This window comes from Nematolebias whitei, chromosome 20 (genome assembly GCF_014905685.2).
Source record: "Nematolebias whitei isolate Nwh7 chromosome 20, NemWhi1, whole genome shotgun sequence".
Lineage (NCBI taxonomy): Eukaryota > Metazoa > Chordata > Actinopteri > Cyprinodontiformes > Rivulidae > Nematolebias > Nematolebias whitei.
In genome coordinates, this window is record NC_056517.1 from 27,680,146 (window position 1) to 27,697,040 (window position 16,895).

Genomic DNA, 16,895 nt, shown 5'->3' on the forward strand with positions numbered 1-16,895 from the left:
TGTGGTATCAGTAGAATTTTCTAATGTTTCTGCAGAGAGCGAATGAAGTTTATGGAGCAACAGATTGCCAGCTTGAGTGGTCTTGTTCGTCATGCACTTTTAAAGAACCCAAACTCTAGTGGCAACAAGGCGCCTCAAAGGTAAGCAACCACAGAGTAGTAGTGACATATTCAAGAAAACTGGGATGGAAGACCTGGCGATTCAAGTAAATCAGGAAGTATTTTCTCAGTAGTGGCTACCTCAAAAACTCAGTCTGGTGAAGAGTAAATAGATTTATCTGTTTGTAAATTAGTAAAGTTTAAATGACTATGGTTTACTTGGTTGCATTTCAAGATTATTCATTTGGATCTTCTATGTAGATCCCCAGTTTAAACTTAAAGATATATGTAAAATGCCTGCGACTGCAATGTATTTGTATGTTATTGTGTCATAATGATAAAGCTTGTTAACATCATTAACATCATTTTAACCCCTCTGGTATGTCAGTTTTTCTTGTCATGCTTTGTTTTACATATTTGTTACTAAAATTAACTTGCAAACCTAAAGTTTGTCCCCAAAGAGCTTTATTTTTATTTTTAATTTTGTTATCAAAATGTGGCTCTAATGAATTTTCTTTGCTGCAGTGAAAGACCACCGAAGACCTCATCTCCAGCCCACAGTGCTCATAGTTCAGGTAGTAGCAATGTAATTCTCTGCAGGCTTTTTTCTTTAACCCTTTTAATGCCAAAACGTCTTGTCCAGACAAGCCCGTACTTCACTGTCTGCATTAAGCAGAGCTGAGGAGCAGAAAAACAAAGTCAGGCTTTGCTTGTCATCAGGTCATATACTCACAATCCTCCCTCCAATACATGTAGTTTAACTGGAGTTAAGAGATGAGAGCCAGCAGAGCTCGCCCAAGCCCCTTAAAGCAATACTTAAAACAAGATGCTGTTACTTCTAAAACTTCCCAAGATGATTCAGTGATCTGACAAAAAAACTTGAGTTGATCTGCAACCTCCTTTTCCAGTGATGGAGAAGAACATTACACTATTTATGTGACAAATTTTCTTACACAACACCAACAAGCTTTGTCATTCCTGCTGTCGTGCTACTCTCAGCAAAACCAACAACAAAACAGTGAATGAGAATTAAAAACAAAATAACTTTAACGTCATATCATGCCAATAAGTCTGAACAGACAACCTAATCATTTCCACACTCTACTTGTGTAGTATGGTTGGCTGTTTTTACACCATCAAATCACATTCCTATCACAATTATTATTTTAGAAATGGATAATAAAATGTTTCCTAGTGAAAGTAACAAGAACATTGTCTATTTTTGATATCTAAAATAGCTAATGGAGATAGGATTGTGTTTAAAAATATTTTAAGACGATCTGCCATCTCTTGGGAGCAAAAAGGCTGAGTTGAGCCGACAGATTAATATGCACATTTAACAAATATAACTCATACAAATTAAGTTGTCCAACATCACCATCAAAGATTATGCTAATTTAGCTGTTCAATAGGTGTGCATAAAACCTAACAATTGTCTAAATTAAAAAAAAAAAGCCCACCAATAACATAAAGACAATGCTCAAAGCAAGGCATCCACATCTTCAATTGTTCTTTGATTTTATCAAACCATACATTCAGAGATTTTTGCAGTGTTACCATGCAGCGCAAGTGGGCGTGGTAGCTCGGTGGTCAGTGCTGCAGTCTCGTAATCCTGAGGCTGCAGTTTGTGTCAGGAAGGGCATCTGGTGTAAAAAAAAAAGCCAAATCTTTCATGTGAGTTTGCTCACTGTGGTGACCCCTGCGGAAGGGAGCAGCCAAAACAACAACAACTATACATGCAGTAGGCGTTTGCTTTTTTATGGACATTGGATCACAAAGGCTCAAACAATAGTAGCCGCAGTTTATACTGTAACTTGTATTTCAGGTCTGGGAGTTTGTAAAACATGGTGTGAACAGACTTTTGGGATTACAAAGTTAAATGTTCTTTATTGCGTCACAGTGCACGTCTGCTTTTGACATATGTGTGAAGTTAAATGATTGCTTTCCCAAAACTAAAACTCTTTGGTCTGATTGTAAAGTATCCAAAGTTATGGTTATTTTGTATTTATTTAAGATTTGTTTTGAGAACTGATTATACTTTTACTTTTGTTACACCAAGTTTAGAGCATAGATATCCCTTCTTAAGTAATTATCATGGCATTCTATAGAAATTGGAAACACCTTATATTTAAATTTATGCAAAGCAAACAGTTCACAGCCTTATTGTAGATTTATCAGACCACTTTTTTCTTAAAGGACATGTTTTAGTAATGTTCCAATCTACCTGTCTTTCATCATATTTTAATTAATTTGCATATAGCTAAACTACAGTATAACTGCTCCAAATCACAAATATTATTGCATTTAAAAAAATATAACTATTTCTCTGCTGGCAAATAAAAAGAAATCTCAAACTTTCAACTTATTTCTATCATTTAATAATACAATTTCTCCATTGTTTTCAGGCAGCCAGTGGTGCTGCCTGAAAACAAACTTAAGGTCCTGTAAATCAAATCTCATGCTGAGGTTTGAACTAAATTATTATTGCTTTTGATCATTTAGGGCATTTTTTCCAAAACATACGTGTTACGTCAGCTGGTTTCCATGGTTTCAGCCTCCCACATTTCTGAAAAGGCATTGATAGACATTAAAACAGCAGTAGCTCAAAGTGTTGATGTATCTGTGTTCATTGTTCAGGCAGAAAATACTTCTTTAAAAAAAGGAAGAAAAAACCATAACCAAACTTCTTCTTTTTTTTTTTTTTTGACCCAGGTGGTTCTCCAGTTTTGGCTTCTAAAAGCAGTGCAGCCTCATCAGACAAGACCTTAGCTCCGATCAAAGTCAACCTCCTGCAGTTCAAGAAGAATGTTTCTGACCTCAGGTTGCAACTCCATCAGATGAGACAGCTGCAGGCAAGAGTCCTTTTCCCCTTTTAATTGATTTACACTGCTTTTGAGCCGTTTCAGACATGCACCTGTCTGTGCATCTTAAGAACTTTGAGCTGGTTTGTTAGTTTCAAGGGTTCTCTGATATCCCATTTCACTGTGTACACCCCCTACAGCTCCAGAATCAGGATGTGTTACGGGTGCAGCTGAAGCGAGCAGAGCAGGAAATCAGTATTAAGCTCACAGAGGCCATGCGGCGTCTTGAAGACCCTGTCCAGAGGCAGCGAGTTATGGTGGAAGAGGACAGGCAGAAGTACTTGGGTATGGAGGAGCGTGTCCTCACACAGCTAAGGTAAGAATGCACAAGAAGTCACTAATTTTTAACCTAATTTCAAAAGAGTTAAGGTAATTTATTAAAATAAATACAACACTAATAACAAAAATATATATAGTTTCAATATTTGCAAATATTTTATACATCATTTGATTTAAAATATGACAGAAAATGAATCAAATGTTGCGAAATAAATTTTGTTTTCTTCTTTTTTTTTTAAATTTGGTGTCAGGAAGGGATTTGGTGGTTGGAAACATGATTTAGTATATAACAAAATGGTAACATTTTTCAGAGATAAAATAGGGAAAGGTTCACAGCTTTGTTGGTAATATGTTCACAAATAGTGAACCACAATTTAAGACAATTTGTATTTGATTTAAAATTGCATGCAAGTTAGAACTTTACTTTCAGCTGAATACAAAAATATTAAGATAATTCGTAAGAAATATTGAGACAGACGAGGCTGAAATCCAGTGCATAATGCAGTGGTTCCCAACACTGTTCCTTGAGGAACACCATCCTGCACGTTTTAGTTGTTTCCCTGCTCCAACACATTGATTCAGTGATTTAATTACTTCCTCTCGTTTTGCAGAAGCCTGTTAATCACCCATACATTAAAATCAGGTGTGAAGGAAACAATTAAAACATGCAGGATGGTGTTCCTCAAGGACCAGTGTTGGGAACCCCAGGCCTAATGGTCTTTAATTTCAAGCCATATGCAGAACTGCTGCAATAAAAAAAAACAATAACAACAATACAGGTATATACAAAATTGGTTTCCATTAAACAGGTTTCACTGCACCCACATTTGTGTTGTAGGATGTATATTGTAAAAAATAAATTAATAAAAAAATATGTTTATATAAATATATACAAACCGGATTCCAAAAAAGTTGGGACACTAAACAAATTGCAAATAAAAACTGAATGCAATGATGTTGAGGTGCCAACATCTAATATTTTATTCAGAATAGAACACAAATCACAGAACAAAAGTTTAAACTGAGAGAATGTATAATTTTAAGGGAAAAATCTGTTGTTTCCAAATTTCATGGCGTCAACAAATCCCAAAAAAGTTGGGACAAGTCCATTTTTACCACTGTGTGGCATCCCCCCTTCTTCTTACAACACTCAACAGAGACAGAGGAGACCAGTTTCTCAAGTTTTGACATTTGCCATCTCCACATCATTGCATTCAGTTTTTATTCACAATTTGTTTAGTGTCCCAACTTTTTTAGAATCCGGTTTGTACATATATGCACACATCATATATACACATCTCCTCCTACATGTCTCTGTGTGAGTGCAGCTACAGCGTGCGCTCTCAGGACATTATTACCTGCAGTGTTCCCTCAGTGAGGACTGAACTTGGAAAAAGGGCCTTCTCCTACTCCACTCCTGTTTCCTGGACTATCTTGCAAAAAGATCTGAAGCTCTCGACCTTGACCTCTCTAAGTGGCTTTAAGAATCTGTTGGACTCCTGGCAAGGACCAATGCAGACATGTTCCTGTTTTTAGTTTTCTACATTTGCCTTATAATCTAGCTGGTTTTGTTACTTTTTTTTTTGCCATCTTATTTGTAAAAAACAAACATCTGTATGCCTTTTTATAACTGTCTATTGTTGTCACTGTTGTCCATTGTTGTCATCATTCTTTGTTGAAATCAGGTCTCTCTTGTAAATGAAAAATTTGAATTTATTTATATTAAAAAAGTTGACACCCCCCACACACACACTTTCTACATATAATCTACTTTTTTTTCAGTTGTTTCATATTATTGCAGAGTGCAAATGATTTGCATGCTGAAGTAGGTTGTCTTTGCAGCAAAGCTTTTCACTAGCTTTGAAGTAGACACACCCATGTAACTCCAGTCAATGTTTCTCCATTTGAAGGAAATTCCCCAGAAGGTTTCATCTTTATCAGCTCACCTGAGTCATTCAATCCTTAACTCTGACAAGCCAACACCCACCAAATTGCAGCCCACAGGTTTATGCAAGCAAGCAGCATGTGCATGTGTCTCAGTGTTGAACAACAGACCTAACAGTAGAGTAAACCTTACTACCCTCCTTTTACTTTAATTCACTCGCCTCATCGTGCCAACAAGAAGAGTAATTAAATCCCCTTTATTTAGCTATTTACAAGGTGAGGTCAAACCTTCTTGTCTCACAACACAGTGGTGAGCAGAGACGAGTAAAGTCAGTTGATAACAACTGATGAAAGAAAAAACGGTAAAAGTCATTGGGTTGAAGCTAGAATAAGCTTTGTATTATTCTTTAAATCCAGCCTTTTGTGAGCCAGCAAAACAAATCTGCTCTCACTTTAAATGAGGTGCGGTAACAAGAGCTGCTCAGCTTTAAGATAACAAATAACAGAAGTGAAAGAGAAGTACATCCATCATGACCTTACATCTTTAAGTTTTCATTTTAAAAGGTGGAAAAAAAAAAAACCTGCTGCCATAAAAGAACAAGAATTCCCGGAAATGCAAATTGCTATAGAATCAGCTTCATGCTTCAAATATTTTCAAGTGGGATTATTTGGAAAAGTTCTGAACAATTAAAATCTTACTCATTTATAGTTAGCTTGTTGAACAACATCCATTTAGAGAAAAAGAGATTACCAGATTAAAGAGGTAATGGCTAATTTGAAAGGGTCAAAACTAAAGTGGATTGCTGCCTTCTTAATTCCAATCTCAAAAACATCACATCAAGCAAACACTGTTTTATAAGCCACTATACCCTTGTCAGTTTTGACTTATGCCATATTTTATATTCAAGTCTAACGTTATTTGTGAATGCAAATAGCACCAGCAGCTAGCTGTAGCGCTGTTTTTACAGCCTGTGGCACTTCTGAAAGTACCCATGTAATACAAAATTAACAGCAACATAAATGTTTTTCAATGGCATTCACATGAACTGCTATAAGTTTTTCAAACAGGTAAAACAAAAAAACACTTTCAAAGAAATGAATTATCCCTGTAATTTACATATTTAAAAGAAAAGGTAAACCCAAAATGGAGAATGATTATCAAATGGATGCTATCTTAAATAGTTAATTGAGTTTATCTGTCTCTTATAATTTGACACACAGAAACACACATCATGGCAGAGGCTTGATACAGATGAACAATCTGTTTTTCTCATCCTCAGTCTTTCCATAACTCCTCTCACCAGCTGGCCTTGGCGGAGCTGGGCATTTTGCTCACTGTCCCTGTAGACGACTTTAATAAAAGAATGTTCCTCAAGGGTACCTGAACACAATGAAACACCATTTTAGCTGTTCTCATGCAACCCAGCCCTCACAATGTTATCATTCAGCACGTTTCCTCTCTGAATAGAACGTTTCTTTACCAGCTTTCTAAAATGACTGATATATTTATTGACAGTCTTACATATACATTTTACACATTTTTTAAATGGATCCTGTCATTGCTCACCTCTACTCATTTTAGGTGTTTATGATCTTAAAGATCAATGATTGTGCCCTGCCCCCTGGTGTTTCCAAAGCATATTTAAATTTGAGTGATTGCACAAAAATAAAACATGTTTTAAGTCTGGAAAGCCATTTCATTCAAAATTAAATAAATAAATAAATAAATAAATAGTGTTATTTAAAAAATATTAATAAATGTTCCATTAAATAAATAAATGTTCCCTTGAAATAAAAAAAATAATAGAAATGTTTATTGTTTTTTCTCCCAAGATTTATTTTTTATTTATTTCAAGATTTTATTTATTTAATAATGGAGTTTCATTTTGTGACACTTTTCTTTTGTAAAGCTATAGCTATAGCGAGGGGAATACGTTGCTGTGATTGGTCAAAAAAAGATTGGAGTACGTCAATTTTTACGTAGATGCAATCCGCTAATCCTGACCAGACCCGCCCCACAGAGAAAACCCCGCCCCCTCATTTGAATATAGAGCATGAAGTAAAAAGTGCTTAAAATAAAAAACGGGGTTAAAAGAAGTAGCTTTACAAAATAAAAATCTCGCAAAATGAAACTCTATTATTAAATAAATAAATCTTGAATTAAATAAAAATAAATAAAAAATGAATCTTGAAATAAATAAAAATATAAATCTTGGGAAAAACTAAACATTATCTATTTAAATGTTTTATTTCATGGTAACATTTATTTATTTATCGGAATATGTATTAATCATTTTTAAATAACACTATTTATTTATTTATTTAATTTAGAATGAAATGGCTCTCCATACCGCAGAACCTTGAATATATCCTCGAGTTTTTATTTCTTTTTGTAAAAAAACAAGTATTTTGTACCACATCATATTCTTTTGTTACTTAATTGATAAAGAAAGTTCTTTGGTGTCGTTGCAGTGAGTTGGAACTATACGTAGGTTCTCTGCAGAGCGGCTCAGCAGCAGCACACAGAGTGATGACCCTAAAGGATGTGGAGGAGGGAGCCGTTACTCTGAGGAAGGTGGGAGAATCACTGGCAGGCCTTAAAGGTAAGATATGGCAGACAGACTTGTTACTAACATCACAGTCACACTAATAAATGTCGGTGCTAACCCTCAAACCAAAAGCTGGGTTTATTTTGCTTGATAATGTATTTTTCTGAATACGTCGTGTGTCTGTATTATATCAGGAGAGTTTCCAGCCCTGCAAACCAGAATGCGAGCTGTCCTCAGAGTCGAGGTGGAGGCTGTCAAGTTTTTGAAGGAGGAGCCTCACAAACTCGACAGCATGTTGAAACGGGTCAAGAGCCTGACCGACACCCTCAGCACTCTGAGAAGGTAGGAGGAAGAAGAAGGGTGTGGATGGGGATAAAGTGGAGGTCAGGAGACCAGGTCCTCAAGTATAGCTGCTGAGTGCATGAGAGGGAATTAAAGATGAAATCAAAAAGGGCTGTCTCTGCAGGGCTTTTTGAAGGAGTGTATGATGTGGGCGATTGTATTGTTTGATTATACTGGTAGGCCAGCTTTCATCCCATCAAAGAGGTCATTCTGTGTGGACAGAAGAATTAGACATCCAGCTAGATTTACTTCAGCTACCTTCACTGAACTGATAAGTGACTTCATTTGGCAAACACTGCTGGCTCGTTTCTATTTATGATGTCATACATACCAAAATTACTCCTGTCCTAAAACAGCTTTGTACTTGCCCTAATTTCAGCAGTAAACATTATTTTTATACGATTTTGACTGTGTTTCCATCTTCTCTGCAGATGTGCAACAGAGGGTTCTCATAAAGGACTTGATTCGTCTAATAATAAGTCAGTGGGTAACGTTGATTTAACCACTATAGAAACCACTGCAGAAGCTCCCCCAGTATCAGCCCAGCCTGGCTCAACCTCAGCAACGCCGGAGGCCCAGAGCTCCACGGTCAAATCCGAGGTGATGCCCTCCTCCCCAGTGGTCATCCATCATGTCCAGAGTTCCCTAGTTCACATGCAGCAGTCTCAGCAGTCTGCAGCCCTCAGCACTCAGCCCAGTCCTCCCCTTACCCCAAGCTCCAGTCTCATCCTCACTGCCAACCTTAACACCACTCGTGGAATGGAGGATTCCAAGGGGGTCATTTCAGATCCACCAAGTCCTGTCCATCAAAAGAAGACTCATAGGAATCCGGTGAATAATGGGAACGGCACCCAACATCAAGATCTTGTTATAGAAGAGCTGCAAAACAGTCAGGACAAAAGCAAAAACAGAGCTATCTCCATAGAGGTATGCTTTACTTTCAGTTTTCATTGTTCATTCTTTTATGAAACAAACACCGTATTTTTCGCTGTACACGTCACTCCGCCCTAGAAGTCGCATCAGTCCATATTCGTCTAATAAAGTGGAAAAATCCATAAATATGTCGCTTCGCCGTATACGTCGCATCTATTATGCGTCACTGCTGAACGCGTCGCGTTTGTTGCGCGTCACCACTGATAACCCGGAAATGTGGGCCAGTGTTGTGCCAAAAATTGATGGGCTGCCAAATGGCAGCGGCGGGAGCGTGCACAGAAGGACTTTAACAAGATTAACACTTAAAAACAATTATTTGCTTGTTTGACATTATAGTAAATGTGTTTCTCAATCTAACGTTTGCTTAATAAATGCACTTTGACAGTGAAATCAGCTGAATTTCAAAATCCAATACACGGAACTAAACACGTGCACGCGACGAGTCGCCGTACAAATTTAGCAAGATAAACACCTAAACAAATATTTGTTTGCTCGAAATTAGAACAAAGGTGTGTCTCAGTCTATTTGCTTAATAAATGCACTTTAATGATCAAATTAGCTGCATTTCACCGGGGCGGTGCAGCTGGATTGACAGTCGGGCCAAGCAGCAAGCAGAGCCAAGGTGGGAAGACTGTGGCAAGCCGATTGTATCATTAAAAGCTGGTGAAAATTCTCAGTCATCCAGGACGTGGCAAATTCAAAAAACTTCAAGGAAAAAAAACAATAAAGTATAAAGTAACGTATAATAAATAAAGTCCAGTTGTTTTTGTCTTGAACTTTTTTCAATTTTTCATTATAGCCACGTTTACCTATTACATGATACAACGGCATGCCTTACTGATACTACTCCATCGAGTGGCTACAAGTGGTACTGCCAAAATTTTATTTTATTTTTTTCAGTCAGAATGAATGAAAACTGTCATATCTCAGCCAAAAATTTGTTTATAAATATGGGGGGGAAATCCATAAATATGTCCCTCTGGACTATAAGTCACAGAGCATGCAAATTATGCAAAAAAAGTGTGACTTATAAAGTAGAAAATACTGTACTTTAATTCACTGAAATCTGAATGCCTTTACCGGCAATTTATCCTTTTTTACTGCTGAAAGTAGTTGTTCTGTTACTTTAGAAGAAGATGTTTTAAATTTTACGTCACAGAAGTTTGACAGTTTTATTTTTTTATTTTATTTTTTTACCTGCAGGCTAAAGAGAAGGAGTGGGAAGAGAAGAGGCAGAACATGGGTCATTATGATGGAAAGGAGTTTGAGAAGATCCTTCAAGAGGCTCAGGCCAACATGATGAAAGGAATTCCAAGTCTGGAGGTAGAAGAAAACCAGCCACTGCCTGCTGCTGGGATTGTAGAACAGGGGGACATTCCCAGCCCTGTCAACTCACCGTCAGGTACGGATCAAGCTTCATGTAACTAAGAAAATAATATAAAATCACTTTATGTTCATTATCAACTCATGCTATTTTTTTTTTCTACACAATTTTACTAATCTGCATGACAGTGGAGCCTCAGTTAGAGAAACTCTCTAAGAAGGGGTTGGAGAAACTCACAAAACCTCTAATGGAAATAACTGCTAAGCCAGCACTGGAGAGACCCTCGAAAGTTGCCATCAAGCCTGCAGCTGCTGACAGTTTGTCCAAGCAGGGGCCTGATAAATCCAACAAGTCTCCGCCACCTCCTCCTCCGAGGAAAACCTTCTCTAGCTCCAGCACCGGAATGACAACGACTCGTTCTGGTGAGGTGGTATACACCACCAGGAAGGAGAGCATCTCTGCACAGGTCAGTGAAGTTGTTGAAGAATATTGATGATCTGTCATTTTTAGGCCTGATTGTATGTAGCATGGGTTAGAAATCAAATAGCTTAGCATTCGAGTATAGATTAGGCCAAGGATGTCCAATTCTGGCCCTCGAAAGCCACTATCCTACATGTTTTACTTGCTTGCCTGCTTCAACGCACCTGATTCAGGTTTCCCTTCCAGTTCTGCAGAAGCCTGTCAATCATGCATTAATTCAAATCAAGTGTGCTGGAGAATAGAAACCTCTAAAGCATGCAGGATAGTGGTTTATTTAATAATCATGACTGTTTACAGGAGGGTGAGGAGGATGTTCCACCTTCCTCCCCCCAACCAAAGCCAACGAAGGTTCTCCCAGAGACCAAGCCAAAGCCTGCTACACCTCCTCTCGTCACTCCTTCTGTTACCAGAGAAGAGGAGGATGATGGGGATAAGATTATGGCGGAGCTTCAGGTACGATGCAAATAAACACAAACATCCATACACAACTTATCAAATATATGCAAATCCAATCAGTGGATGTAAGTTTGATTCTATTCTGCATTATGGGAGTCTGTTGCTTTTCACCTTTTCTTGCGGTGATTGATTTCCTTGGAAGTGGCAAAGGCTAAGAGCTTTCAAAGGAGGATCCTCCTTGACAGCTCTCTAAATGTGAACAACCGGTGGCAGTGGTCTAAAGAGTCCTCTTCAAAACCTTTGTGCCTATGTCCCTCTGGCCTGTCTCCACCCTTCAGGTCTTCCAGAAGTGCACAGTTAAGGATATAGGGGTGAAAAATTCGGTTGAACCTACTACTCGAATTGAACCCCAAATCAAAGAATTAAGACCAGGAACTTTGTTACCGCTCAAAGAGAAAAAGGTAACATATTTGTCGCCATTCAGCTGCCCCTCTAACTGCCTGCCTCTACCAACTGTTTGATACGATCAATGGCTGTGTCCTAACGCTTTACACCCCCCTGTGCTCTTGCTTTGGCTCAAGAGACACCAATAGCAGCTGCCTCCACAACACTTCTTTCCCCTACCTTCTTGTTTTTTCCTCCTGATTCTGCTGAATTTCACAGCTTGGGTTCTTAACGGGATTAAGTCTGCATAAAATTGAGCTTCTGAAAAGCTGCTGTGTCTTTTGTATGATGTGTTTGAAAACTGATTTAATTATCACTTGTCTTTTTTTCCAAACCAATAAAGACCTGTAATTTATCTTACAGGCAAATTAAATTGTCTTGTGTCTTCCTTTGATGACAATTTTCATACAAAATCAATAATAAATACAAAACAAAAGTATTTTTGAAATAATTGTTAATTTAGATCAAAACTCACGCTTGAGGACACAATGTGTTTTTGCAGACTTGGTTCATCGACGGTCAGTCTGGCCACTTTGCATGCTCCTATCCTTCCCTTATTTTCTCAAACAAATTCTTTCAATTTCTTTTTGTCTTTGCACAATTTCACCTCAGTTTTGTTCCAATCATCACAAAGCTAGAATTTTTACTCTAATCAAGTCAATTTTCTAAACAGCTCTGTCAGATTTTTATAAACAGATATATACTGAGTTTAAGTTTTTGTTTTATGTAAATTATAATATGTTAAACCTTACATATTATGTTGCTGGAATTGTGTTAACACTTGTTCATTGGAAAACAACAACTTCAAAGTTAAACTGTGTAGCCACAATTGGAGTTGTAAATGTTTAAAAATTAATAAAGTAGCAAAAAAGATCACTTTAGCTAAAAGTAACATGGATGTATTTGTCTTGCATGTTTTTTTTATAGCGTTTAATATTAGCACAGTAAGGAAAAAATACAATATGAAACAAAAGTCAACACTATGTAATTGTAAAATATTCCTTGTAGATGATTTTTTGGCTATTTCAGTTTTGACACTAGACGATTGCTTCTGCGGTCATTTTTGTGAAATCATAGTTAATCTGCTGCAACTTGGCAAACCAGTTGCACAGTAATATTATTCCCTCACACATTGTCCTGGCAGAGCTCAGAGCCCAGTCGAGAAGATAAAGATCCAGAAACTGATGAAAACGGAAACACAACTATGCGACAGAGCCCAGGGGTATGTATGATTGTCATATCCTAACTTTCTAGTCATAGTTAATCTCTGTATATTTTAGAGTTCAAAAGTTAGAAATCAGTCACATATTTTACATTTTGCTCTCACAGGTTATTTATTACGTGACTGGCCAGATTCCCAAAGATCAGGCACCCCCATCAGGACTGGAAGGCGTCCCAGAAAACAGAGAGCCCACACAACCTCCAACACAGGTGTCAAATGTCACTGTTATTGACAATTCTCCGAGCCAGCAACAGCAGCTGCCGCCTCTGTCTCCACCACCCAAATCACCCTCTGCTGTTACGCCTCCACCTATATCACCTAAACCTGTTGGGCTTAATGGATTTAAGCTGCCACGGAAGCAAGTTAAACACACCAAATCCTCAAAGGCCGGTGCAGAAATTCAGAAGGAGAAAATCCTCAACAAAGCAAAAACTGAAAAGACAAGCAAAATAAATTCAGGGCATGTCTCCTTCAGTAAAAATATTATGCCTGAGCAGGTGGTGACCACAACAGCCAATCCTGTTAAAGAGGCTCCTAAACATTCTGTTCCTCCACCCAAAAAGACTTCAGGTATTAAAAGTGATAAACCTAGAGCTATTCTTGAAGATGGTGATGAAGGAGCTAGTCTTAGTCCAGACTTACCTGGAGAGGAAGCACCTCCACCCCCAGACAACATAGCATTTATGATCACTAACACCAAGGTTCAGCCCTTGTCTTGTGGGGAGTATCAAGAACTGGTTAGTGCCAAGAAAGGGAGTGTCCAGACAGTTACTGTAGGCAGTGCAGGCAATAAACCAAATGCCTCAGTCGACCCTACATCGCCACAGGATAATGGCATTAATAAGAAGCCTGTCATCATCATCTTTAATGAGCCAATGGATATCCGTTCGGCTTACAAACGCCTGTCAACCATCTTTGAATGTGAGGAGGAACTTGAGAGAATGCTTGCTGAAGAGTCCATCAAAGAGGAGAGTGAGGAGTCAGACACAGAGAAGAGTGGTGGGCTGCAGAAAATAGCTGAAGGTGCTGAGTTGGCTGATGGACTAATGGTCAGCTCTTCAAAGGCTACTGCAGATACCACCAAGTCATCATCCTCATCCTCAATATCAGAACTAACAGACGGCGGTGTAAATGCAGAGTTAAATGGAGATGCCAAACAAGACAACAAGAAGAAGTTCAAGTTTAAGTTTCCAAAGAAACAGCTGTCAGCGTTGACACAGGCAATTCGGACTAGCACCAAGTCTGGAAAGAAGACTCTACAAGTGGTGGTGTATGAAGATGAGGAAGAAGGTGATGGTACTGTCCGGCACCACAAAGAAGCAAAGAGATTTGAGATTGCACGCTCAAAATCCTTCACAGAACCCTCCAAGGGAACGGAATCTACGCAAAAATGGCAGAATTCCGACAATGTTTGCAGGACAGATGAGATTCGAAAAAGCACATACAAGACTCTGGACAGTCTTGAGCAGACCATAAAGCAGCTGGAGACCACTATTAGTGAGATGGGACCATGCACTCCAGAGGAGCTAGCCAATGCTGAAGACTCTAAAACAAGAAACGGGAAAAGCTCAGAAGGAGTTGGGCTGAAGAGGTCTTCCTCTCTCCCTACCTCCAGAACACAGAAAGTAGCCAGCAAAAGCTCATTGCAAAAGAAGATTAAACCTCAGGTCCTTCCTCGACCCAAAGCCATCTCTTCTGCAAACACCATCAACACCACCACCACTGCCCTCAGTGTACCCAGCAACATACAACAGGTCTCTCTCTAGCTCTTGTTGTTACAGGAGACTTTGGGGTTTTCTCTCTAACTTTTCAACCTACCTTCCATTTGAACCTAACCACTGCAATTATAAAGTCATTAATCCACTTCACAGGTGCTCAGAAATGTTGGAAAATACCCCAGTGGCTTCCCGCCTCTGTGGAATCATGTTGACATGATTGGGTGGCATTTTATTGGGTTCCTGGTTACCATCTTTCCCCTGCAGTTCATTGCTAAAACTTTGAGGTTTTCAGCAAGTGGTGCACTGGTCTTCAAACACATTGTCACAATGTTCTTGTTAAGTCTTTTTTCTTGACTGCATGTACTATATATATTTACTTTAAAGTCAGTGGTCCTACTGGATGCATGGTCCTTCACTGGTGCTGTTGAGGTGTTAAACAAAATATGTTTTTTTGTGTCTTGACTTTTCATACTTTCTATGTGGTGTGTGTCTTTTCTACCTTTTTTATTTCTTGTTTTGTTTTTCATTTGGATCCCCTTGCAGAACACCAGTGTCGCTTCCCCAACTAGTCGGATGCCCGTTCCTTTGTCTGCAAAGTCCAGGCAGTCGCCGGCTGCATCTGACAAAGCAGGAAAACAGCAAAAACTGCAGGATGCTCAGAGGCAGTTTCGGCAGGTAGTTTTAATGTAGGGTTTTACCAGAAACTAAAGGAAAGATATGTTTAGGAAATCAAAAGCATGAAGCATATAAGGGGGGTAAAAAGACTACCAAAGCTGTGAGATGTCAAGTGTTTAAAAACAATAATAAAGTCACCAAGGTGGCAACTGTGGATCTGTTCTTGGTTCTCTTGAATCTGCAATGACACAAAGGCATGTTTGACTTTTGACTGTTACCCCATAACATCACTGTACTGTATGCTTCTGCATGTCCACACTGCTCATGGTCTTCACTGTGTTGGTGGCTAAATGAAAAAAAAAAGAAAAAGGCAGAGTAAAGTGGAATCCTGTTCTGTCATTATCTGAGTTCCCATCACATCTCCAGTTCCCATCACAGCTGAGTTCCTTAACAGTGTTGCCAAGTCCTAAGATGCTTTTGGCAATGTTCAAACACAGATTTAACCGAATTGTTTTGTCTCCTCACTTCTCACATTGCACCTCTGCTCAAACCCAACATTGCTGCTCAGCTTCCTTAACCCCACGGTGAAACATATTTCCTTACCGTCAGGACCTTGGCATAACCCACTCATCCAAGTCCACGTTTCCCCTGTTTGCTGCCACTCTTCAAAACCCCTAATGCTGTTTTCAAAGTCACTTAACTTCTTATTTGCATCTTTTCCCACAGCCCCCCCATGATGCCTAACAATCCCTCCTAACACAGAAAAATGGTGTGGAAATTCTGTCTGCATTCACGCTTTCTAACCTTTGCTGTATTCTTTTCTTGGTAACATGTTTTTCAGTTTAAGATGTCTCACATTCCTAGAGAAAAACAGACCCTTTATATTTGTTGTTTTGGTGTCTTTTAGTTGTACCTTAGAAATATATGTTTGTTCAGTCATACTGTTCTTCTGTGTGAATAACTTTTAGTTTTATTTAACCTCGCCTTGCCTTTTTACATGTATCATTTTACCAGTTTTCATTTTTGACAGCAAGTATCTGTTTTGGCATCTGTTTGCAGGCTAACGGAAGTGCTAAAAGAGTGGGAGGGGATCATAAAACTACTTCCCCCACTATACCCATCTCTAAAATCCCTGCTTTTTATCCTAGCTCTGCTAAAAGCAGCTCCCAGTCTGCACAAAACTCAGATGCTACTAATCCCATTAACCCATCTTCCTCCTCCTGTCCCTCTGCGACAAAATCCTCCATCCTTTCCTCTCACGCTCCTCGTCCCGGTTCCCTCCCCTCCTCCCATATCCCCTCACTGTCTAATGGATCCCTCAAACTCCCCACACCTTCACAGCACACAGGTAAAACTCTGTCATTCTCCTCACAGACAAACGGTCGAGCGCACTCCTCCTCTTCATTCTCCTCCTCTTTCTCCCCCTCCCCTCTGTCACCCACACCATTGGGCCCAGGTGGAAAGAGCATCCGCACCATACACACCCCCAGCTTCACCAGCTACAGGGCCCACAACGGCAGCAACGGCAAATCCTGCATCCCAACAGTCACAGCGGCTAAGGACACGACTTAGCCTCAGTATCGCCCCTCAGGTAGACCTGATTGTGTTTCATGTAAAATAGTTTTGGTTTGGGTTTTTCTTTTTTTTTTACTTTTAAAGTATTTTTAATAAATGCACTTCCTCTATTCATATTTTGACACTGGCATTCGCACACTGCTTCTTTGCCATCTCGTTATCATTTATTTTTCAA

At 39.0% G+C, this 16,895-nt stretch overlaps 1 protein-coding gene across 7 annotated transcripts in view; it reads left to right on the forward strand.

Annotated features, from left to right (window-relative positions):
• The window catches only part of si:ch211-285f17.1 (sickle tail protein homolog), an 85,961-nt gene extending 69,066 nt beyond the window's left edge, over nucleotides 1-16,895 (forward strand). For 4 of the 7 annotated variants that reach the window (XM_037694060.1, XM_037694061.1, XM_037694062.1 and 1 more), the window contains 15 exons: nucleotides 36-140; nucleotides 624-673; nucleotides 2,811-2,950; nucleotides 3,100-3,275; nucleotides 7,595-7,725; nucleotides 7,866-8,013; nucleotides 8,445-8,940; nucleotides 10,150-10,348; nucleotides 10,459-10,736; nucleotides 11,048-11,203; nucleotides 11,485-11,607; nucleotides 12,735-12,812; nucleotides 12,920-13,021; nucleotides 15,074-15,205; nucleotides 16,205-16,895. In XM_037694060.1, coding sequence (XP_037549988.1) covers nucleotides 36-140; nucleotides 624-673; nucleotides 2,811-2,950; nucleotides 3,100-3,275; nucleotides 7,595-7,725; nucleotides 7,866-8,013; nucleotides 8,445-8,940; nucleotides 10,150-10,348; nucleotides 10,459-10,736; nucleotides 11,048-11,203; nucleotides 11,485-11,607; nucleotides 12,735-12,812; nucleotides 12,920-13,021; nucleotides 15,074-15,205; nucleotides 16,205-16,717 — 2,827 coding nt within the window. In that variant the 3' untranslated portion in view covers nucleotides 16,718-16,895. The remainder of the gene's footprint in view (nucleotides 1-35; nucleotides 141-623; nucleotides 674-2,810; nucleotides 2,951-3,099; nucleotides 3,276-7,594; nucleotides 7,726-7,865; nucleotides 8,014-8,444; nucleotides 8,941-10,149; nucleotides 10,349-10,458; nucleotides 10,737-11,047; nucleotides 11,204-11,484; nucleotides 11,608-12,734; nucleotides 12,813-12,919; nucleotides 13,022-15,073; nucleotides 15,206-16,204) is intronic. The other 3 variants (XM_037694057.1, XM_037694056.1, XM_037694058.1) reach the window with 3 other exon arrangements.